This window comes from Neophocaena asiaeorientalis, unplaced genomic scaffold (assembly GCF_003031525.2).
Source record: "Neophocaena asiaeorientalis asiaeorientalis breed wild unplaced genomic scaffold, Neophocaena_asiaeorientalis_V1.1 scaffold389, whole genome shotgun sequence".
Lineage (NCBI taxonomy): Eukaryota > Metazoa > Chordata > Mammalia > Artiodactyla > Phocoenidae > Neophocaena > Neophocaena asiaeorientalis.
The window spans coordinates 62,060-86,960 of record NW_020172821.1 but is presented as its reverse complement, the minus strand read 5'-3'; the positions used below and the strand labels follow the sequence as shown (position 1 = coordinate 86,960).

General features: G+C 38.8%; 1 protein-coding gene across 1 annotated transcript; it reads left to right on the top strand.

Moving 5' to 3' along the window:
* Positions 1 to 1,657: 1,657 nt before the first annotated feature.
* Positions 1,658 to 24,485, top strand: RAB39A (RAB39A, member RAS oncogene family). The gene is made up of 3 exons (XM_024741870.1): positions 1,658 to 1,819; positions 2,266 to 2,525; positions 23,319 to 24,485. Exons 1-3 carry the CDS (start codon positions 1,658 to 1,660, stop codon positions 23,743 to 23,745), a joined length of 849 nt encoding a protein of 282 aa, XP_024597638.1. The 3' UTR covers positions 23,746 to 24,485.
* Positions 24,486 to 24,901: the final 416 nt, after the last annotated feature.

Here is a 24,901-nt window from a genome sequence, read left to right as displayed (position 1 = left end):
AACACCTAAGAGGAGAGGTAGTTGGAAATATGAGTTTGAATACAGAGCAAACTCAAATTTACCCAAATTTACCCAAATCATATGGATGGAGGACATATGATTTGGGTAAGGGAGTAACTGGAGTAGACAAGGTCATGAGAAACAGCTCAAAGTGAAGAAAAAGAAGGGGAGAGTTACGGATCTCTTAAGAACTTTAATATATAAGATATGGATCACAGGAAGAGAAGTCAGTGAAGAAAGTTAAAAAGAACAGGAAAATAGGAGAGAATGCTTTTGTAGAAACCAAGAAATAAAAGTATTTAGGTTATACTTATAGAAAATTCCATCACCAGTGACTTAAGCAGGTACTGATTTACTTGCCTCAAACAACAAGATGTCCAGAGCTGGTACCACAGATCAAGTCCATCAGGGACTCGGGTTGTTCCTCTCTCTCCTATCACCATCTTTAGCATCTAGTCTTCACCTCTATGGTCACAAGATGGCTGTTACACCATCCAGGTAGGAAGGAAAAAGAAAGGAGACAAGGTGATGGGCAATAAGAGAGCCGGTCACTTATCAGAAAAACAGAAGCTTTACTAGAAGCACTACTTCTAGTAATGCTTCTGACCAACTCTAGTAGAGTTGGTGAGAAGTCTGTCATTTGGCCGTTCCTAACTGGAGGAGGACTGGAATAAAGAGGACTGTGGTTTTAAGAGTTGGGTCAGCTAATCAGCTTTCATCCAAAGAGTTTAAACAACAAAAGCTACTGAGAGGTCAAGAAGAATAACTAAAGATAGATGATGGGGTGGGGGAGGAGCAGATTTGGTAGTTAGAAAGTCCCTAGCAACATTATCAAAAGCAATGTCAGGGGTGTATTAGGCATGGAGAGGGCTGAAGACTAACTGGTGGGTTAGAAATGAGAATAGAGGGTTCTTTTTTAATGTTTGAAAAGGAAAATAATGGAAAAAGCAAAAATCTAAAGGAGAGGCATAATGGAGAGATGTTTTGCTTAGTTTCAGGATTGTGGATACTCGAGTATGTCCATTGGCTGAGCAGTACAAACTATTAGCAAGGAGGAGATTTGAGGTATGAATGGTATGAAATAAAGATCACTGTTAGAAAAAAGTTTTAAAAAGATGGGTGTCAGGGGATTAAACACATCCTTCAAAACAATACCTCTTCCTCCAAAACAAGAAAGGAAGGATGAATAACAAAAGTGTAAGTTTGCATGTGGGCATGAAAAAAAGTGGAATTGTTAAAATTCTACTTTGGCAAAAACACACTTTAGAACCATTTAACTTTTTTTTTTTTTTTTTTTTTTTTTTTTGCGGTACGCGAGCCTCTCACTGTTGTGGCCTTTCCCGTTTCAGAGCACAGGCTCCGAACGCGCAAGCTCAGCGACCATGGCTAACGGGCCCAGCCGCTCCGCGGCATGTAGGATCTTTCCGGACCGGGGCACGAACCCGTATCCCCTGCATCGGCAGGCAGACTCTCAACCACTGCGCCACAAAGAAGCCCAAAACTGTTTAACTTTTAAAAGACAAATCTTGAACTCACTATTAACCAGTCAGAAGAGAGGCATGAGAAAGGAGTCGATCTCGCCAGAATTCAACTGTGCTTTATTCAGATCCCTGACCAGGCATAAACTAAGGAGAGACCACTTCAGGATTTTTCCGGCATGTATAACGGAGACGGAAGCTCCCATTCTTCCGAGAAGAAAGGGAGGTTTTATGAACATCTCAACATTTCATTTCCTTTCCTCTCCTTCCCCTCGCTGAAGGGTCCTAGAGACAATGGCGGCGATTGGCATTTTTCTCACTCTTCCGTAGTACTGAAAGCTGTGAGGAAGAAATGGTGGTGGCAGGAGCAATGGCCAAAGCCCTTGCTAGAAGCATCCAGAACTTTCTCTGCACATTTATTTCGATTCTGCTCTCAACTCCTTCACATTAGAACGCCTTGGAGGTGGCAATCAACAAGGCTAGAGAGCAGAAAGCCGCCAACAGAAATCTGGTTAAATAACGGTGGTCACAGAACTGGTCAAATCGATAAAAGAGGAAACCACAACAGTGACCCAGGTTACGGCCCCCGCGTTTTCCAAAATTAGAGCCGGAATCGGACAAGCCCGCCCTGACGCCCGTAAGAAAATGATTCTCACTTTTCACTGGCTGACCCTCCAAGAGTTGAGACCTTGCTTCACTTTCATTGGTTGCTGCTGCTGTCACGTCCTTTCACCACACCCACTTTCCCGTCGGCGCCCAGTGAGCTTTGGGGGAAAGTGATTTACAGAGGTCGGGGGCGGGAGTCCGCAAGCAACTAGACTATTTCCCTCCTCCCCTCCCCACGGCCCCTGCTCTTTTTTTGGGAGACTCCACAGTGGGCAAGTCGTGCCTCCTGCACCGCTTCACTCAGGGCCGCTTTCCCGGGCTGCGCTCCCCAGCCTGCGACCCCACCGTCGGCGTGGACTTCTTCTCCCGCCTGCTGGAGATCGAGCCGGGCAAGAGGATCAAGCTGCAGCTCTGGGACACGGCGGGACAGGAGCGGGTCAGGTAGGGCCGCCGGCGCCGGGACCCCAGGGACCGCGCCGCCCCTTCCATCCGCCTGGGGCACCTTCCCCAAGCGTCGGCCGCACAGGCCAGTGTCGGGAGAAGCTCTGGCCCTTCCCTCTCGAAAGTGCAAACACTCCATTCTCGCTTCCCCTTTGCCCCTCCTCTTCCAGAGACGACTTCCTCCTCCGCAGTTTCTCACTTCTTTCTTTGGATCCCATTTCCTGCGACCCCTTTCTGTCTTTCCTTTTCCCGCCCGAGCCCAGGTCACCCTCACTAGCCCCCTCTTCCGCAGCTCTCTACCCCTGCTAGTATTTTTATCCCCAACTCTTCGGCTCCCCTGCTGCCTTCTCCCCAAACTCAGTGTCCCTCGCTGTACACACCCTGACCTGACCACCCTCCTCCAAGCTCCCGTTTTTCTCCCCTGACGGAGCAGCTTCCCATCTACGCGGCCCAGGAGAACTGCATAGAAGCGTTCCCAGATTCATGATTGATCCATTTAGCTTCACAGCAAGCAGTGCTCCAACCCCGATTACTGCATGAGCTCATTGGGCATCGTTCAGAGGGAGATGATGAATGCGGTAATGGTCTGAACACCTCACAGCACCGAATGTGGTCATCAGAAATACTGGGCCAGGACCCGTGGGAATGTGTCTTGTACAGCAACTAGGTGTAACATCAGGGACACAGGCACAGCAGAGGAGTTTTTTGTTGTTTTTAAGGGTTGAGTTGTCTTTAGAAGTTTGTCATCATTGGTGCTTTGGTGAAGAAAAGAGAGATGTACATACTGAGATTTGTTAGGAACTTTTCCTTTATTTTATTTATAATAGGTACTTAACGTTCCAGAGTGATAATAGATCAGAAAATACTTTTCTGCATAGAGAAGGAGGGATCCAAAACTAAACGTAAATTGTATGCATTTCCTAGATATTTAAGATTTAACCAGATATGAAGCACATTTTAAATTTCTAGGATTCAAGGAATTTAGAGGAAAGTAGGGACCTGATATATTGTAGTGTTTGGGGCTTTTTTAAGGTTGCATTATCAACTGGAACTCATTAAAGCAAGCATTTTGTAGTCTTCAGCAAGTAGTCTGTTGGTGAAATAGAGTACTTATTGACCGGATTTCCCAAACATGGCTTCCCCTCACCCCAGCCAGCATCCATTCTGAATGAGATGAGTCTACTTCTGTGAGAATGTTCCAACACTTTAAAGTTTTGGCTTCCATTCCCAGCTATGACACTGATTCATAGAGATAAGTGAACTGCTTAGCTTGCTTATACCATAGTTTTACAATGTGTAAAGTGGAAAGATAGTAAGGCCAGCCCTTTAGAGAAGTGTTAAAGGTTATTGATTTGAATTGTACAATACCTAGAATTCCATGAAGAAGATTTTTTTTCAGGAAGCCTCCTTTAAAATAATTTTTCAGGGCTTCCCTGGTGGCGCAGTGGTTGAGAGTCAGCCTGCCGATGCAGGGGACACGGGTTCGTGCCCTGTCCGGGAGGATCCCACATGCCGCGGAGCGGCTGCGCCCGTGAGCCATGGCCGCTGAGCCTGCACGTCAGGAGCCTGTGCTCCGCAACGGGAGAGGCCACAACAGTGAGAGGCCCACGTACCAAAAAAAAAAAAAAAAAATGTTTTTCAAACTCTGATTCCTCATCTGTAAAATGGAGTCATTATGATCTCTAAGATTCGTTGCAGTTTTACCATTATAAGGTAGACTGCAAATTCATTCACTTGTGATCTCAATCAGAGATGAACTTTAAGATATTTCATGGTCAGAAAAAAACATTTACTAATAGCTCTTGCTCTACCCTCTAAAGTGAAAATAATAAAAACGTGTTCTTTATACCTTAAACTTCTAGCAACTACTGATAATTGCAGCTACAAGAAACATAGGTAGTAAAATCTTCTTGTGTTTAAAATTCTTTCCTTAAAAACTTATTGACAAGAAAGTAAGGATGATTAATTTGATTTTAAAGACCTTTTCTGTTAAATACATCATTTTTTTATTGCCTTTAAGAAGAATGTAAATTGATTTTATATACACTATTAAAACCAGACAGTAACTCTCTCATAATAATGCAAGGACATTTAGGGAATGTTTACTGACAATGAGTCATACTTTATTTTGCTTGGCTCTTTACCAAAGATGTATTCCTAAATACATACATATTTCAGTACCTGCCTCCAAATACTTGCTTTTCTCTCATTTAGCAGAATGTTTCTCCATAAAATTGCATTTAAAACAATTAATGTTAAATCATTCTGTACCTTCCTCTAAGAAAATACAGATACTTATTTTGAGTAAGTACATTTGTTTCATAGAAAGGTACTATATATAGTTCATGAATATATAGTTCTGTCATTAGTTATAATTATACCATTAGGAATTTGAGGAAAACATTCTATTTGGAGGTTTATTGGTGATTAGATATAAACTAACAAAAAGAAACCTACTTTAGACAGTTCAGGATATAGCTTAAAAGCATAAACAAATATGTTACAGAACAACAAAATAGTGAGCTGATGATTATGACCATAAGTAGCCTTAGTTATCTTTTTTTTACCCAGCTTTATTGAGGTATAATTAACAAATAAAGCCTTAGTTTTCGAAGTTCAGATAATACATGCTAGTAGTCAATAACTACTTACAAAAAATAAAAAGGAACAAAATCAAAGTGAAGAGGGTTTAGAAAAATGATGAATATGTGAGCATCTGTAAATTGTAACTTAACACTCAATTGTTAAGTTTTTATTATTAACACTATGTTTTAGTCAGGATAAATGTTAAATTGCTGTATTAAGGATACTTAAAATTACAGTGCCTTCATTAACAATAGTTTATTTCTCTCTTGTGTAACAGTCTCAAGGTAAGTAGTCCAAGTTGTTGGAGTGGCCTGCTCCAGGCCATCATTCAAGTACCTTCTCTCTTAGTTTTCTGCCATCCCTAGGACATTATCTTCTTCTGTGTGAACAAAGCTGGGTTGCAGGCACACTGTGTGCCACTTCCAGGGGAGGTGAAAGTAAAGATCTAAATCAAGTAATGTTTCTTCTAAGCAAGTGAGGCCAGTGTGGTGCAGATCACTTCAGCTCTCAATTCAGTGAAGAGAAATTAGTTACAAGGCCACACTTACACGGGGCTACCATGTGCCTAGGAAAAAGGGAAGATGGATTTGGCACTGGGCATTGGGGGGAAACTAGCAGTCACCACTTTTATTTTTTAATCATCATAGTGGAAGAAGTTTAGCAGGAAAGGAAACAAGAATATTGCTTAACAGCATTAATAAGATAAATAAGTACAAATAAGGCTAGAAGTATAGACAGCAAATGTAAGACTGTAAGAATATAAATTTTGAATTTTTCCCATGAAAAGCACTTAAAGCAATATGAAGATAAAATGAGATAAAGAAAAAGCAACATTAGCTATAGGGATAGAAAACCTGAAGCTTCAAGCCAGATTTGGCCTTTTATTTCGTGTTGTCTGGCCTTGGGGGTATTACAGTTACAGCCACTGGTTGTAAAGTTCAGAGAATAATGTCCTCCTAGTGTAGTTCTTCTCAAAGCGTGTTCTGCAGAACACTCATACCTTCTGATTCTTTTTAAAGGATGGGTTCTGTAATCAAATAAGCTTGGAAATCCCTATATTCCATTTCTCTCTTAGAAATTCATATCAAAGACTCCAAGAAGTATTGAGCAAAGAAACCTGTTTAACTTTGATTAAACTAGCATTTCCACCATTTATTTGAGGGGCTATTCTTAAAACATGAAAATCTATGATAACTAGTGTTCTTAGTAGTATAATTTGGGGAAAGCTCCCTTGATGAGTTGCTTTAGTCACATTCTTTGAGCAGAACCAACTAAACTTTTGAAGTTTGGAGCAATGGAAAACGTGCAGACATTAGTTAACCAGCTAATGGGCTGGTTACAGCTAAAGGGCTGTAAGCAGTAATTGCTATAAAAGGGACAGTCTCCCCTGCCCCCCTAAAAATCTGAAGGTGACCTGTAACTAATACCACTTAACATCCTGGGCCTCTCCCTAACTCTCTGCCTGCCTCTTCATCTCTTTTCCTCTAGCTCCTCTTCTACTGTGTATCTTTCTCTTCCTTATGTGTCTCTTCCTTATGTGTCTTACCCTTCCTTAAACTTCTTTATATTTTTCCTTTATCCCTTTCATCTATCAGTCCCTACTCATAGTTTCCTCCCACCTTCTGTCTTTTCCTCTACTTCCTTTTTTTTTTTTTTTTTGCGGTACGCGGGCCTCTCACTGTTGTGGCCTCTCTCGTTGCGCAGCACAGGCTCCGGACTCGCAGACTCAGCGGCCATGGCTCACGGGCCCAGCTGCTGCGGCGGCATGTGGGATCCTCCCGGACCGGGGCACGAACCCATGTCCCCTAGCATCGGCAGGCGGACTCTCAATGACTGCGCCACCAGAGAAGCCCCTCTCCTTCCTTTTTATTTTAATGTGTCTTGTATGCTCTCATTTCTTTTTAACTTATTCTCCTTATTTACCCTCTGCCTCCCTTTTGTCTCTGTTTTCTTCTCTTCCCCTTCAAAACATTCATATGAAGTAAATGTTTAAAACTGGTTTAATTTATGTTCTCCGTTCATAATTTTAGAAGTAAGCAACATGAACATTTTATATTTCTCCTTAAGGTATCTTTTAAGATTCCTAAACTAAATAGGTTTTGTTTTTTGTTTTTTTTTTAAAGGACCCTTACTTGATCCCCACTCTCCTTACTGTGGTTCATGATCTTCAATAGAAAAAGATTTTCTGATAGTGGATTGGTGGGTTCATATTGCATAGGTAACAGAGCAGAGATTGTCCACAACTAAGTCCCATAATCATTGCAGTCTACTGTAGTTCCAAGTTATTAGAAACAATAGAAAGCTAGACTATATTTGTATTGAGTAATCTGATAATATACTGTCTTGGTTAAAATTATTTGTGTTTTAAGTAACAGAAATATAACCAAATTAGTCTGGATATAAGGCATAAATTATAAATGATACAGGTCTCATGAGAGACAAAAATCTCACTGAACATACAAGTGTCTGAAAATATGGAAGCTCTAATAACAAGAGTTTGTGGATTTTCTCTCTAGCCTATTTCCATTATCCAATGCTGTCAGCTCCCAACTGTCTCAGTCTCTGAGGCTCTTATTCAAATTCTTGAAAGAAAAAATCTCATTGGCTATTTGATTGGCCAGTGAATCAGCTCCCCCAGGGTCCAGTTATTAAGATAATATATACATAAAACACAAAGGGATTATAATACAAATATCCCAGGAATGCATTATGGGTCATCCAATGCAAATTAATCCGTAAGGGTCTACTTTTTGGGAAAGAGAAATTCACAGAAGAAGGAAGTGAGCAGTCACCCCAAAAAGTGTCTACTTTATGGAGTTTCAGAGTAAAACTATATGTAAGAAGGAGCCAGCATCATTTCTAACAAGTGTAGCAGAATGTGGAAAAATGACCTGTGTAGCCAAATGTATTTTTATATGATAAAAGTTATTTTCACTGTCCACTCAGAGCATTCAGACCATTTTGAGTGATTGTATAGTCAGTACAGTTAAGAAGCTAGCCAGTAATTTCAAAAACCTGTGACTATTTTTCTTAATTTCTTTTTTCTTCAATGAATCAATTGATTTCGCATGTATAACCACAGCCTCAATGACATATTGCTATATGCAGGTGATTATACATTCTGACTATTTAGTAACTAAATACTGTAAATATAGTAGACTAAATATTGTATTCCAATGTTTGAAGGCCCTAGGCCAGCAGCAGGCAAAATTGTAAAGTAGGTAAAACTCATTCTAGGGGACTTTGGGGCTTTCCTACTTTTCTTTCCTTCTGTTTTTGGATAGTAGGACCTTGACCTATCCTTCACTTCTGTTTTCCCTCACATCTCAGTTGAAAAGCCATCCCTTACTACTCCATCTTAGCTTCAGAGAGAGAAGTAGCTAGATGACCAAGAGACACAAAATTATTAAAACTTAATAAGGGTTCTGACAGGAGTATTTCTATTCTAAAAGAGGATGACCACCTAGGAGGTAACACCTCATCTTGAAGTAACATTTCCCTGTTGGCAGAGTTATGGATCTATAGCTGATGGGTGTCGGAGTTTCCTCTCATCATGCTGCATTGATGACCACCTATTCTGACACATTGGCTCCACATTTAGCTTTCAAAGAAAGGGCTAGAAAAAAAAATTAGAGATAATGTTGCTAGTACATGAATCACTCAGTAAAGTTTTCACATGAAGAAAAGTGCTTTGCTCAGTCTGAGAGAAAGAGAGAGAGAAGAAATTTCTAGCCATTGTCAGTCAGTTTGGTTAGCATACAAAGATTTCTTAACAACTTAGCCTCCATAGCCATGTTAAAGTTTAAAGAGCAACTTCTTGGAATGATCTGAGAATGTTTATCTTGGTGTTTTAAGAGCCAGTTATTCTTATCCTAGCTGAGTTAGAAGGGAATCTGCATTCTATCAGTCTGCTCTGTCAAGCAGTGAAAAAGAAAGGTGGGGCTTCCCTGGTGGCACAGTGGTTGAGAGTCCACCTGCCGATGCAGAACCCCGGTCCGGGAAGATCCCACATGCCGCGGAGTGGCTGGGCCCGTGAGCCATGGCCGCTGAGCCTGTGCATCCAGAGCCTGTGCTCCGCAATGGGAGAGGCCACAACAGTGAGAGGCCCGCGTTCCGCAAAAAAAAAAAAGAAAGGTGAACCACTCAACTAATACTGAGGTATACACACACACACACACACACACACACACACACACACACACACACCCCAGAGAACATCAGATTTTACTTTTTAAGATATTTTCATTCTTTCTAAAGTGAAATACCTACAAAGCCTGTACTTTATGATACTAATATATCTGCCTCCAAATGTCAGTAACTTTTAATCAATTCTGACAATATATAATTCAGGGAAATTCATTTAAAAATTATTACCCCACACAATCTACCTAGCTTATCAAGAAACAAATATTATTAAAACCCATTGTTTTCTGGAAAGAATCACTTTGTGTAATGAAGTACTGTTCTGACCTGTAGGAGTTCCAGAACAGAGGTCCAATATGTTTTAAATTGAAAAGTATATTTTTAGTTTAAGCTGTGAAAGAGTTTCAAAATACAGATAGTAGTTCTGTATACAAGCATGACTGAGTAAATGTCGATGGCTCGCTGGCATATTATTTTATTTTGGTTTAGAATCTTAGTGTTCTTTTAAACATTCTTAAAACGTACTGAAGTTTTTTTCTATTTCCTTCCTATGGTGATAATTCATTTTTCATTTAGGAACAATATGCTAAATAAAATTATTTTATTACTGGCAGTAAGTCCTTAAGACCATCCACTGATATCAATAGCTAGGATATAAAGAAACCATCAAAAATATCTCAATGCCAAAAAAATGTTGAGGTAAGGGAGCAGAGACTTCTCTCGTAGGTTTATTTCTACTTCACTGGTATAGTTAGTGCATCAGGGTCACCTGAGAAAGGTCTTTATCAAGCCATGCCCCAAAATTCATCAGTGACTTTTCTTGGCAAAATGTTATCCTTCTCTATGCCTATTCTTTCCTCTGCTTTTTGTATAATTGGTCAAAATCGCTGCTTAAATTATCTTCCTGTACTAGGAATGTTAAAAGTGGTTTTTCTTCTGATTCTTTAGGCTTTCCAAATGTATTTCCATCTCGTAGGACTTAGTGTGATATGGCTTCAAATGGATAAGGCTGAAGAACAGCCTTAAATCACAGACTCCTGCCTCAGAAATACAAAAGAATAGTGTGTGGCCCAAACTGAACCCTCTTCTCTAAGAAGAGATCAAGAGAGAATACTGCAAATGGGAGTTAGATACTAAGAACTTCCTGGCTATAACAGAAGGCATTATAAAGAAAGATTATAGATTCTCAAATTCTAGGCATTGCCCATCATTTTTCTTTAAAGTAGCATTTTTCAAAGTAATAGGTGTAATTTGAGTAAAAGTTTCCTTGATCAAATAGTTTTGGAAGTGCTGGGTTGTTGCCAGATTTCTCAGAGCTTTTAATATACTAATATCCTAATATACTTTGTAAACACCCAAGACAGATATGGTATTTCCTAACCCAGAGTCCTTTTACATAGAGTGTTTTAGGAACCAACAGATGGAAAGGTTAGAGCACTTTAGAAGCCAATACTTCAAAGAAAAATTGTAGGCAATTCCTTAAATTTTAGGAGTATATTTGAGAACCTCTCATGGTTTCTTCTCTCATATGATTCTCTGTCTCTTTTGCTGGTGCTTCTGAATGACTCCGTCAGGTCTCCCTTTTAAAACACTTGGTTACTATATTTTAGGGCAAGATCTAATCAGATCAATAAGACTCTAGAGAATCCCTTGGTTTTTGTCCCCTCATTCAAAATTAAAAGGTTTCTCCTCTTGCCTGACTTCTAGGCACTTGTCACAGTTTTACACAGATCATGCAATATCATTAGTACTTGTTTTAAGGGCTACAGAAAGGCTATGGGATTAGGAAATCAAAAGTTAATGAAGCAAATATGAGGTGAAATTTAAGACATATATGATAGGACAGATGGACAGACTCTAAAAAGAGAATTAAAAGTGGATAAGAAGGTATAACTAATTGTATAGGAGAGGACTATTGGAGACGAGGAAAATTAGTGAGAGATGAATTGAAAACAGAATCCAAGAAAGCGAGGGGGGAGAAGACACATGAAAGAAGCTACAGAGATCAACATTCTGGCCATTTTGATACAACCATAGGACTGGGAAGAAACAGATGGATGGATCTGGTACAACAGTCCCCCTTTTTAAAAAAAAAAAAATTATTTATTTATTTATTTACTTTGGCTGCACTGGGTCTTAGTTGCGGCACACAGGATCTTCGTTGGGGCATGTGGGCTTCTTAGTTTCGGCATGCGGACTCCTATTTGCGGGATGCGGACTTCTTAGTTGTAGTGTGCGGGCTTCTTAGTTGTGGCATGTGGACTTCTTAGTTACAGCATGTGGACTTCTTAGTTGTCGCATGCAGACTTCTTAGTTGCAGCATGCAAACTCTTAGTTGCAGCATGCGAATTCTTAGTTGCGGCATGCATGCAGGATCTAGTTCCCCGACCAGAGATTGAACCCCAGCCCCCTGCATTGGGAGCATGGAGTCTTTTTTTTAAATAAATTTATTTATTTGTTTTATATTTGGCTGTGCTGGGTCTTCATGGCTGCATGTGAGCGTTCTCTAGTTGCGGTGATGGGGTCTATTCTTTGTTGTGGTGTGCGGGCTTCTTATTGCAGTGGCTTCTCTTGTTGCAGAGCACAGGCTCTAGGCACAAGGGCTTCAGTAGTTGTGGCACGCAGGCTCAGTAGTTGCGGCTCATGCGCTCTAGAGTGCAGGCTCTATAGTTGTGGCGCACAGGCTTAGTTACTCTGCAGCATGTGGGATCTTCCCGGACCAGGGCTTGAACTTGTATCCCCTACATTGGCAGGCAGATTCTTAACCACTGTGCTGCCAGGGAAGTCCGGGAGCTTGCAGTCTTACCCACTGGACTACCAGGGAAGTCCCAACAGTCTCATTTGTAAAATGATAGAATTAATGTCCAGAGAGTCTTTGACTTGCCCCAGGCCTTATCATTTGTTAGTGGTTTGCATAAGAGCCTAATTCTCTTAACTCTGTTCAGTGCTCTTTCTGCTGCATCAGGCCTCCTGGCATGGTTGAAAAGAGTTTTACTGGCACATTGTGTAGTTTCTATCCTGAAAAATATTCTGTTTGCATACAACCCCACCCCCACTCCCATCTCTGTAGATCCAAATTAATTACTGTGTCTGCTCAAACCATTATTTTTCGGCTATATTCAGAAACAAAAGGAGAAATAGCTTTACACAATAGAAGCGGTACTGATAACTGACAGCAAACACTTGTGGCTGCAATGACAATCAATTCTCCCCTTCCTGCAGTACTCAGTGACTGCACTGCTACACTTAGTAACAGGAATGAACCCAGCCCGCTGCAGTGGAGAAATTTATATGAAGTCTTTTGCCTTGTTAGACAAGGAGAGATGTTGGGTATTAGGCAAAGCTACAAGCAAATACTGCCTATGGTGTCGTAAAGTTACAAAAGAACTGTGAAGTAGTTTTCCTTTTTTTTCTAGAGAAACTGAAATCAATCAGGATTATGATTTATGTGTGGAAATCTATGCATTTGTTTAGATTAACTGTATACCAGGCACTAGATGCAAAAATAGATATAAAAATAAATATGATATAGTCTCACATTCAAGGTCCATGCTGTCTCTATACTGGGTAGAGTACAGACTATATTGCTATAACAGAGACTGACCAAATATATTACCTTAAATAATACAGAACTTTGTTTCTCTCTCCCCATGTTAATAGTCCAGAGTGAGCAGTTCTGGACTATCCAGGTGGCTGTGCCTCAACATCAGTTTCCAGGGTTTTCTAGTCATTGCCATTTCCTAACAAGCAAGAAGGAGAAAGAGGAAGCCTAGGGCAAATGGCATCTTCAAGAAGATGAACGTCAGACTGCACACATAACTTATCATGTCCCATCGATCCAAACTTAGTGATATGCCAAAACTAACTGTAAGAAAGCTGGGGAATATAGTTTCTATATGAGTTGCTATGTACAAGCTAAAACTCATGGAATTCTATTACTAAAGGAAGACAGGGAGAATAGACACTGGGGGACAATTAGAGATCTTTCTCACAGACTCACAGCAAAGAAAGATAATAAATAATTGGAATAAAGGCTAGTAAGTACTAAAATAAGTTCTGGTGGCAGAACAAAGGGAGGAATTGTCATCTGTGTGTAGGGTTAGGGCTAGTTTCAGAGGATGTATCAGAAACAACGTGGTCCTTGACGCTGGGACATGAAGGATATGTCAGTAGTAAGAGAAATAACAATAGGAAATAATAACAATTAAAAAAGAAGTAACTTCCAGTAATGATAGCAGATTGAACACCTATGCCTATTTTAGCTTTTTTTCCTGAAACCTCACTAAAGTGACAATAGTTTTGTTTTTTAACCATAAATCCTAGCAAGGAGACAACAGGAAAAAAATTTTGGAAGTAAGAAAGCAGATGGAGGAATGGTAAATGAATTAGCAGATTAAAGAAAATGGGCTTCTAAGCTAGGGGTGGAAAAAGCTAAAGACCAAACCAGTATATATCATTGAATCCCCTAAAGATTCAGGAAATGGTGACACCAGATACTTCTGAAGTGGGAATGCTAAAATAAGGATCATTGATTGTCAGTCTGTTTAAGAAAGACTGGATCCTCACATCCCCTCCACCATTCCACACACCAGGTGACTTCCTCTCCCCACACATTAGCAAAAAACTAGAAATTTATTCTTTGAAAAGAGTTAAACATAGAGTCTCTTACTGGAAGCATCAGGCGTAATTGAGGTTGGGGTCCCTTATTAAAAGTAAGGGCTTTAAGTGAATGTATGCATGTTGTATGCTAAGACTGTCTAGCCCTCTTCCCCATCTTAGCTCCCAGAATGCTAGTAATCAGACCTTCACCCTTCAAACAGGACATTGGTGAAATCATTTCTGACAAATCTGACCAGGCCAAGAAGAAAGACTTAAAAGGCCAACATTAGAGTTTCCTCAACTAAATGATCCAGCCTGATCATCTTATGAGTGAGGCTTTTAGTCTCAATGAAAGATTACAAGAAATACTAGGAAATCTGTAACATGAAACCTAGAGACCAAAATAAACAGAAACCAAAAGCAACCAGAAAAACAAAGTTAATAAGGGAGAAGGGAATGTTTAAAAAAACAACCCCCCCAAAAAAAACCCTGTCCTTAATCTTCTCAGAGGGATAGTGGGCAAGTATTTAAATCATAAAAGAAGAACAAGATACTATTTTTTCAAAAGAATATTCTGAGAACAAAAGAGCTTTTGGAAACACAATAGGAAAAAATAAAAAAATATAAAGTTGGGGAAATCTCTCAAAAAGTAGGACAAAAAGACAAAGACTTAGAAAATAGGAAATATATATACATTTTTAAATTAGAGGACTAGTCCAAAAGGTTCAATAAAAAAGTAACAGGCATTCCAGAAAAATGGAGCAGAAAAAACAGAGGGGAGAAATCATCAGTGAAGCAATTCAAAAAAATTTCCTAGATGTAGGGAGGGACCTGAGTTTTCAGATTGGAAGGGTCCAGCACAATAGATGAAAGTAGACACATTCTAAGGGACATCATCGTGGAATTCTAAACACTGGGGCCACAGAGAAGTTCCTACAAACTTCTGGGGTGGGGTGGGGGAGGGACATGTATAAAAGGTCACATAAAAAAGATCTGGAATCAGATTGACTTCAGCCTTCCTGAAAACAACAGTTGAAGCTAGAAGGCAATGGAGAGACTTCAAAATTCTGAAAGAATTTTGTATCTGACCAAACTGTCATTCAACTGTAAAAGCAGAATAAAAACATGCAAGACTTCAAAATATTACCTCATGCATCTTTTTTGTCCCCTCATGAATCTTTTTTAGGAAGCTACTTGAGGATGTGCTCTATATACACACACATAGACACAGACAAACACATAATGTGCATAAAAGAATAAACCAAGAATGAAGACATGGGCTCTGAGGAACAGGAGATTTACCCCTGAAGAAAAGCAAAGGAAATGCCCAAGAAAATGGTGAAGGGAGATCATAGGATGCTCCCTCTGCCACAGATACCAAGGACAACCAGGCCCGATTGGAGCAGGGCAGAAGATTGTAAGAGAGACCTCCTCAGGAAGATGAAATTGACAGAAAAGCTAACAGGAATGAACTTTTTAAAAAATGGCAACTGGCAGAGTTTGGGGTTAGGTTATTAAGGACTACTTGGAAAATTTAGCAAAAAGAAAAAGAAAGGAATAAAAAGATGTGGTAGAGAGTGCTAACTCATATCTGATGCTGTTTTTCTTCTGGACACACAGGAGGAATATATTTCCCTTCCCTCTTGCACTTAGAATCATTTGACTAATTCTAACTAGTGAATTTGAGCAGAACTCACATGTGGTAGTTTTAAAATACAGCCCAGGTTTTTTAACGTTCTTCCTATCAAGAGGTGGGTTGTTTCTTACTATAGCATGGCCTGGCCTATCTTGATTAATATGCAAGATAATTATTAACTCTAAGGAAAAGAAATCAGTTTATTCCAGGGCTCAGCATTGAAAAGTATACATGGTCAGAATAACACAAATGCCAAGAAATGATCTTCCTAAAATTATGATATAACAGTACAGTTTTGGCAAGTTTGGGGAATGGGAAAAATAAGAATATGTGGTAAGTGCACAGGTAACTGATGAAAACACAAACTTAGAAAAAGAATGAAAAAGAAGGACAGTCTATTCAAATGACTTGAAAATAAAAGCTGCATAATTTCAGACATAGAATGAAATGAGAAAAGGATAAACACCAGTATAAATTATAAATGTGGAGAGATATACAAATCACATGAAATGAAGCAATATTGAGAAAGTTGTATGGAAACAGAAGTCACAAAAATGGTAGGAGGATTATAACCCAAGAAAAAATGTTCTTTAATTATGTTAAATCACATAATGTATTATGTTGTATGGAAAATAAAATAATCATGAGAAGCTGGTCATCATCTCATTTTTGTTCTGCAAAAGGATGCCAGAAAGTGTCAGAATAAGTGCTAAAATCTTTTATACATTTTCTGGTACCATACCAAATAGCAAATAAGCATCCTTCATTATCACCTTACAGACAAATAGTGAAGCTAGAAACATTTCTCATTAATTTCTAAATTATTTGGATTTTCACATTAACTTGTTCTGCCTTCCAGAATCCACTACAAAATACAATTTGAATTACTACCAATTTAAATACAGTAGTTCTTTAGAAAAAGTGGATGGTTTCACCTTTATATTTACAGTGTGCACTGTTATTCAGCCCACTTCTCTTTTTGTTATTTAGCTCATTTCATGAATCCCTACTATAAATATCCAAAGGAGATAAGCTTTTTTGTATTTCCCTCTGTTATTCTCCCATTTGCTTAGCATTTGCATGCTGCCTGGGTACAGTCTTACAGAGTCTGAACTTATTAATTCAGTTGTTTATTTATTTACAACTCTCAGTAGGCCTCATGCATGCCCAATTCTGTTTTAGACACTAGGGATACAGCGTTCTGAAAAAAGTGACAAAAATTCTTGCTCTCATAGAGCTTATCTTCTAATGGGGGGAGATGAGCTATAACCAAATAAGTTGGAAAAATTATATAGGACGTTAGAATGTGTTAACTATAGAGGAAAATAGAAGATAAAAGGTGAATAGAGCATGCTGGGGGTGATAACAAGGCCTCACTATCATAAAATGATGACCTGTGGTAAAAGAAAAATAAAAGATGGTCACAGGGGAATTGATTCACGTATTCAAAGACAGAATACGGCCATTAGGCCCTGTCAGTATTAGATATAGCCTCCACAACCACAGACTTGATTTTTGATGGAAAGACCCTGGAATTACACATAGAGAATTTTAATGTTTGTATGTATGAAAAAAGATATTCTAAGTTATAAGCCCCAAGTTTCAGAAGGCAAAGGCAGGGACTGTTAGAGTCAGTAATAATACAAGGAGCGGGGAGACTTGTGTTTTAGTTTCTCGAAAGCAGTTCTAAGGGCCCGGATTACAAGGCAAGTGAATCAGGTAAATAAAGCATCAACACAGTGACTATTCCCAGAAGGGCAGTAGGAATGTAATGTCATGGTGAAAAAAGGCACTCATAAGGCTAATGCATTCATAGGCTGCTTGCTGCCAGCAGCCTTTGTCATCAAAGTACTTCCATCTTCTAAATACCTATTTGGCAATTGGCAAAGCCACAAGAAGGGCATTTCCAGTGGACCATCTGGCTCATTTTACCCAGGTAAGTCAGCAAGTGCTCTATATTTTGTTGCTTTTTTATGAGACCAGTGCACATCCTATAAAGTTCATAATAATAACATCTAAGATCCCATTCACATTTTTTGGTTGCATTGCCCATATATTAAGTAATTCTTTATAAAATGTAAGCCAATTCAGTGCTCTCAATTTCACTTATCTATATATTATTTCAGGAAAAAAAATTAGAAAAATTAAACAGTTTAAAATGTTTACATAAACAAGGCAACCATTTTTCTTTTCTATTCTAAAGCGAATATACATGTAAGAATAAACTTTGAGATGAATGGATAAAGAAAATGTGTTATATACATACAGTTGAAAATTATTCAGCCATAAAAAAGGAAGGAAATCCTGTCATATGCTACAACATGGATGGATCTTGGGGATGTTATGCTAAGTGAAATTGAGACAGGAGGGAAGTGGGCACACACTTTAAAGATCACAACCTTTAAAAGAATGACATTGGCTATACAACATAAACTGGCTAGATCCAACCTAGGCCCAGGATGGCAGAAGATTTGACTTCCAGTAGACCTTGAGCCTCATTATATGCTCATTGTAATGCCTTAGCATGCTAAACAACACACCCACAGGTGCCATGACAGTTCCGAGGCTGACCATAAAAGGCCAAAAAGTGGGCAGTGGTCCAATTCTTGGAAATCCCTGCCGCTTCCCCAAAAGAGTTGGAATAATCCTCCAACTCGTTAGGCTATGCAATTACCCAACCCATAAAAACGAACCACTCCGTATTTCAGGGCCTTGTGCCTTTTGAGATGGCCCACACCCTGCCTATATAGTGTGTATCTCCCAGAATAAACTTGCTTTCACTTTACTATGGCTCGCTCTTGAATTCTTTCCTGCACAAAGCCAAGGACCCTTACTTGGTGGCCTGTCCCAGGGACTCACCTGAGACCTGGGACAGGACTGTCCTCTCGCTCCCCATTTTCCTGCAACAAAATAAGCCGATCACAGAGGGACAAATACTGCATGATTTCACTTATATGAGGTAACTACAGTAGTCAGACTCAGAAGCAGAAAGTAGAATGGTGGCTGCTTGGGGCTGGGGGGAGGGTAGGAAATGAGTTGCTGATCAATGGGAATGGGAGTATCAGTCATGCAGAATGAAAAAGTTCTAGAGATCTGTGGTACAACATTGTGCTTATAGTTAATAATACTGTATACTTAAAAATTGTTCAGAGGGTAAATCTCATCTGTTTTTTACCAAAAATTTTTTAAATGAAGGAATTTTGGCTTCATAAAGCTATGTTGAAATTTATAAAATGTTTGCAACTTTGTTTGTATCATTCTTTTCCTACAAAATATCTGTAGCCTCTATCAATCAGGTCTTTGGTTGCCAGCAACAAAACCAACTTGAGGACATTAATCAAAAACGAAAGTTACTGGAAGCATGTCTGCGTGCCAGAGACTTGACAGGATAGCTGGAGGCACCAGGCATGAAATGAACCAAAAAATCCCAGAAGTTCTGGGCAGCAAGGACTGCAGGAGGCCAGTGTGGTCCCCATTGATACTGTTGCCCCTTTTTTGCCTGTTCACCCACTGCCATAAGAAGCCCCAAATGGACAATTGGCAGTCTCAGCTACTAATTCAATAGAAGCATCACGAGGTTCTCTAGTGAAAGCATTTCTCCCTTGGATACTAAAACCTTTATATCAGCAGAGTTCAGAGTCACAGGAATTAGAAGCAACAAAAAATTTTAGTGACTCATTAAGTGTAATTGCAAGAGGTACCATCACGCCACTTTTACCCTTTGTTTCCCATACCAGAGCATCTATTCATGGGGAAAAAAACACCACCTATTGTATTACTCACTAGCTTAGAACGTATACATCCTGAAGAATCATGCTAAAATCTTACAGGGTGTCAACTCCTGGACATGAGCATAACTAAATCTTTTTTTTTTAATTGAAGTATAGTTGATATACAATGTTGTGTTAGTTTCAGGAGTACAGCAAGGTGATTCAGTTTTATATATATGTATATATTCTTTTTCAGATTCTTTTCCATTAGAGGTTATTGTAATACATATTGAATATAGTTCCCTGTGCTATACAGTAGGTCCTTGTTGTTTATATATTATATATATATGTGTGTGTGTGTATCTGTTAACATAACTGAATCTTAATAACCCATTCCAGAGTTTTATAGGTATATGCCTCTAGGTGATAGTGACATAAGATCAACAAATCCTATGGCATCAGCCCATTTCTTCCTCTGTTAACTGAAACCTTTGGTCTATAGCAAAGTGTGGGATACCATGACTTTGTAAAAGGTATTCCATAAGTTCATGGATGGTGGTGCTAGCATGGCTTGAGTCCACGTTAAATGTCTATTACAGTGAGGACATATCAGTGTCTCCTCTGTGATGGTTTTCCCAGAGTAAGGTACCATATCCAAGGTGTCAGTAACTGCTGGAAAATTGGGTATTAAGCAGTGACGGTTGAGGCAAGAGAAAGTCTCTGCTCAGCCCAGTCCCAGCCTCCTACCATGATTACTGTGAGTCCAAACTGGGATAAAAATACTGACTGATGACTATAGAACAGAACATTTTGTTTCACCAATTATTAGGAACTCTTTCAAAGAGGGGGCTTTTGGTGAGTATTCACATAGGATACAGTATTTGCATACTCAAGACCCACCCACACATGCCAAACCTCCTTAGTATCAGTCTTCTGATTTTGTTTTTTCCAACATGCCAAACCCTTAGCCTCTGCTCGTGTATTGGTGTAAATCCTTAACCTTCATCTCGCCATCTCTTCCTCTGGAAAAAGTACCACTAAAAGTTCCACAAATGGAAGGATTTCTCTTTTTCACTATTGAGTGGAGTAGACTGATGCCAGCATATTATTTAGAGCCATCTGTAAGGCAGACTTGAATTATTTTTCCCCTTTAACTATAGGGAAATCCACATAAGGCCATAGGTTGTGAGGATGCTGCAGAAGTAGACATGCTGGGTGTGTGAGCCTTGTTACTCTGGGTCCCCTCAGGTCCCACCCCTATTCCTGCCTATATATATGACTTCTGCTTGATAAAGTTCCCGCCTGGTGAATCAGAGAACATATTTCTTGATGAGCACTCAGATTGCACAGTCATCTGATGTTCAGGTGTCTAGTCTCAAAGCCAGGTTTTAAGCCAAGAAACATTTCTCAAAAGTGTAATAGCTCATGACAAAGAGGACATGTCTGTATTCTAAAATGTCACACCTGTAATTGTCCAGTGGAACTTTTCCCAGGCTTTCTTTAAATCATTTATTCATTCAGTGAGACTTTCAAAGTCCAGAAGGAAATAGATACAAAATAACATGCAAAAGATGTTGTTGCTTATAAAGAATTGTTACTCATCATTCTTTACAACTCTTGGATTCTTTACAGGGAGGCCTATCTACCTTGTTCTTTTAGGGTCTGTTCCCTGCCTCCTTAAAATACCTTCAAGACCTTCTGAAGACCTAAGTGTCTCGACCCAAGAGAGGAAGTTCCAGAGAAAGATAGATGTTCCCTCATCATCTCTGTAAGACCTGCCTTTCAAGTTCCATTTTTCAGTCTTGAAGGCCTGTCTCTTCCCCTAAATAACTGACAGCAGGGATGCCCAGTTGTTTTAGGGGAAACCCTGCCTTTTAGGACAACTAATTATGAATCTGAAGGCTAACCATTATCAGAATTCTAAATCTAATATCCAGACACAAACTTGAGATCAAATTATTATATAGAAAAAGGCAGATGTCCTATTAAGACCTTTTATTCCGATTAATTATTAATAAGGGCTGTTTTATAGAATATGTTACATATACTTTGCTATAATTTTATTCTATAGAATGATTTGGCAACTGTGTTCCAAATGTTTTCAAAATTAAATACAAAGTGCTAGAAAATATGGTATTTCCTACATGCCTCTGCCTAATAGACAAACATTTCAATGTTGAATTTTTAAACACAAAAGCATGTTGTTTTAAATTATACTAATGGTAAATTAATTGCAGGGGGTGGGTGGTAATGCAGACTTGGTGCTGAGTAAATGAAAGCTTTCAGTCTAATAACAGCCTTAATTAGGTTTCTCTTAAGACACTGCACATCTGTCTAAATTCACACATATATAGATGAGTAGCAAAACAATAACAAATTAATTATCCCTCAAAATTAAAAAAACAGCAACAACTTAAATGAACTGCATTATTTGTAGCCTGCCAGTGATAGTGGGAGATTTTTTCTTACTGTCAACAACTGTACGGTACAGTAGTCCTTGAGAGAGGTTGTTTTTTTAAGTAGTCACTTGAGAACTTCTCTACCATGAATTCTGAGGAGAAGGGGAAGCAGGAGATATGGAAACTTTCTTCAACAAGTAGTACTTGTGGTATCAGGTTACTGAACTGAGCTGTGATTTCAGCAATAAGGATAAAGAAGGTATGTAAAAGTTGGAGAGTACCAAATAACACACTGGCCCTCCACAAAGATCTTTGGTGCCTCAGGCAAGTAACAGATGAACTTGCTTAAGGATGATCTCAATGCTTAAGATCACTGACAACTTGGGATAATTCCCTGGCGGTCCACTGGTTAGGACTCTGCAATTCCACTGCAGGGGGCCCCGGGTTTGATCCCTGGTCAGGGAACTAAGACCCCGCAAGCCACGCGGCGCGACCTAAAAAAACAAGATCACTGACAACTTGGAAGCTGAGACACGTATGTGATTTCTGGCTAATACAACATTTAACACTTTCCCTCTCTGATAAGATTAATTAATCCAATATAGCAAATATTAAATTATATCCATCACTTGCCAGGAAGTTTTAGATACATAGAATATGTTTAACCCTCAATGAGCTTTGAATTGAGTAGGAGACATACCAACAAACCCAATCAGCACATTATGAAAATTGATATAATGGCGGTATGCCAAAGGTTCAATGGAATTATAAGAGAGAGAAGTGCCTAAGAGAGGTAGAGGGGGAGAAGACAGTGACAGGGAAGGCTTCTTATATGACAGGATTTTTGAACTGACTCAAAGAAGAAATAGGAGTTTGCTGGCAAAAAAAAAGGGTAGAAGACATTCTAGGTAGAGAAGACAACATATGTAAAGGCAAAAATATAAAACAATATAGCCTTGGCCCCTTGCCTCATGATTCAGTCAGGAAACAAATGGCACACTTGAAAGGTTAACTGAAAAGAGTTTAATGAAGTGACTTTCCAGAAATGCAGGCAAGGTCAAGGGCACCAACAAAGGATGGTGATGCATTCAGTAATAGCAACAGTGGGAAGACATTAACGACCTGGCCAGAAGGGGCAAGGAAAGGAAATGAGATTGCCAGAACCTGGTGAAAGCCATAGCCATGGGAGAGGGGCTACCCAACAGGAACCTTGATCAGAAGAGCCTAGATCGTTAGAGGCAAACAATCATAAGTACGCACATCTCAGATTCATATCCCACGTCTGAACAATTTCCTGTTTCTTGAATAGGTATAGCCCAGGATGAAACCTGTAACTGACATAACAAGTTTGCCCTTGTTTCTTCTTCCTTAACTGACATAAAGAGGAGCCTGTTGATTTAAATGATACGGAGAGATTCTTAAGATCTGGTCTGCTGTGTAACCTCTGCCCCACACCAAATCTTTTTGTGTGCCTACTTTTAACCACAGTAATGTAATAATTATTCTATCAGATATTTTAAAATAAAAACAAGTAATTCTGAGTGTGAGATGACATGTAAGTGCTTATTTGTCTATTTTTAAATATCTAATGTCAGTGGATGAAACTGGCTTGCATATTAGTTTCATAGAATTTTTTTGTTCACTTTGACACTTCATATTTGACTTATAAACTCTAGTTAAATCACATTAATTACAACCTTTTTTTCTATTTATTTTTCAGATCAATAACTCGATCTTATTACCGCAACTCGGTTGGTGGATTTTTAGTATTTGACATTACTAACCGACGATCTTTCGAACATGTGAAAGATTGGCTAGAAGAAGCAAAAATGCATGTACAGCCATTTCAGATTGTATTTCTGCTAGTGGGACATAAATGTGATTTAGCTTCACAACGTCAAGTTACAAGGGAAGAAGCTGAAAGACTGTCAGCAGACTGTGGTATGAAGTATATAGAAACCTCAGCAAAAGATGCTACAAATGTTGAGGAATCCTTCACTATCTTGACAAGAGACATATATGAGCTTATTAAAAGGGGAGAAATTTGTATTCAGGATGGCTGGGAAGGGGTTAGAAGTGGTTTCGTTCCAAATACTGTGCATTCTTCTGAGGAAGCAGTAAAACCCAGGAAAGAGTGCTTCTGCTGACTTCATACATGCCAAAGAACTAAGAACAGATTGGGTGTCATTTCAGGATAAATACCAACATTAACAACAGAATGATGTGATGAAAGCATTTTTAAAAGTTATAAACCCATGCTAACACTATTTTGTAAGGTATTTGATTCAGAGCAATATGGTTACTTGTTAAACTACCAGATTGGTATTTTGCTAAATTATCAAGCAAAGCAGACGACTTTTTCTGGAAACTGGAGTACCTACATAATTGCCTCCATTCTCACTTTGTTAGCATATAACTGACCATAATATGTCAATATTACTCATTTTTCTTGACAGTTTGAAATGGATGTTTTGTGCATATATAATCTGATTGAAAAGATTTTACCAGGAATTACATTCTCTAGTGTTAATTAATTAATATTAAATAGCAAAGTGGATTTAAACATGCACTGTTTACTTACAAAGTAAACAATCACAGAGTTATTAACTAGGCCTAAAATAACAATTCCTTGTTTAAGGTACCAGGTTTTTAACCATTCTCTGAAATATTTATTCTCCCTTAATTTTGCCTGAACATGAGAAGATAAGTTTTATATTAATTTTTGTTCTCTGATTTATTGCTCCTGAAAATTTTATGTTTTATAATGATATCTAAGGATCCAAGCAAAAGGTTTTATTGCAAATATTTGTAAAAATAAAAATGAAGGATCATTATCAGCAAATGTTTTGTTGTTATAGTATACTGTCCTTATTTAGACAAGAAAAACTTAGTCATTTTGTCCAGATTTTCAAATGTGTTGGTATAAAGCTAGCATAGTATTCTTTTGTAATTAAAAAAAAAATTCTCTCTGTTTTATAGCTAGTCCCATCTCTATCATATTTGCCAAATATTGCTTATTTTACTGGTCTTTCTAAAAGAACGTTTTGGTTTTATTTGTCAAGTTTACTGCTTTTCTCCTCTATTTTTGACTTTTCTCTTGATTAATTTTGTCCTTCCACTCTTTTGGATTTACCTTGTTCTTTTTCTATGTCTACTGTCCATTTCCTGTAGCTTCAAGAGCCATTTTCAACAATTCAACGAGCTCTGCTGGTTGTGTCATGGTCACTTCATCATATGCCGTTAAAACTTAATCTCATACACTGGGTGAAGACTCAGCAGTCTTATTTTGCTTTCAAAATTGTT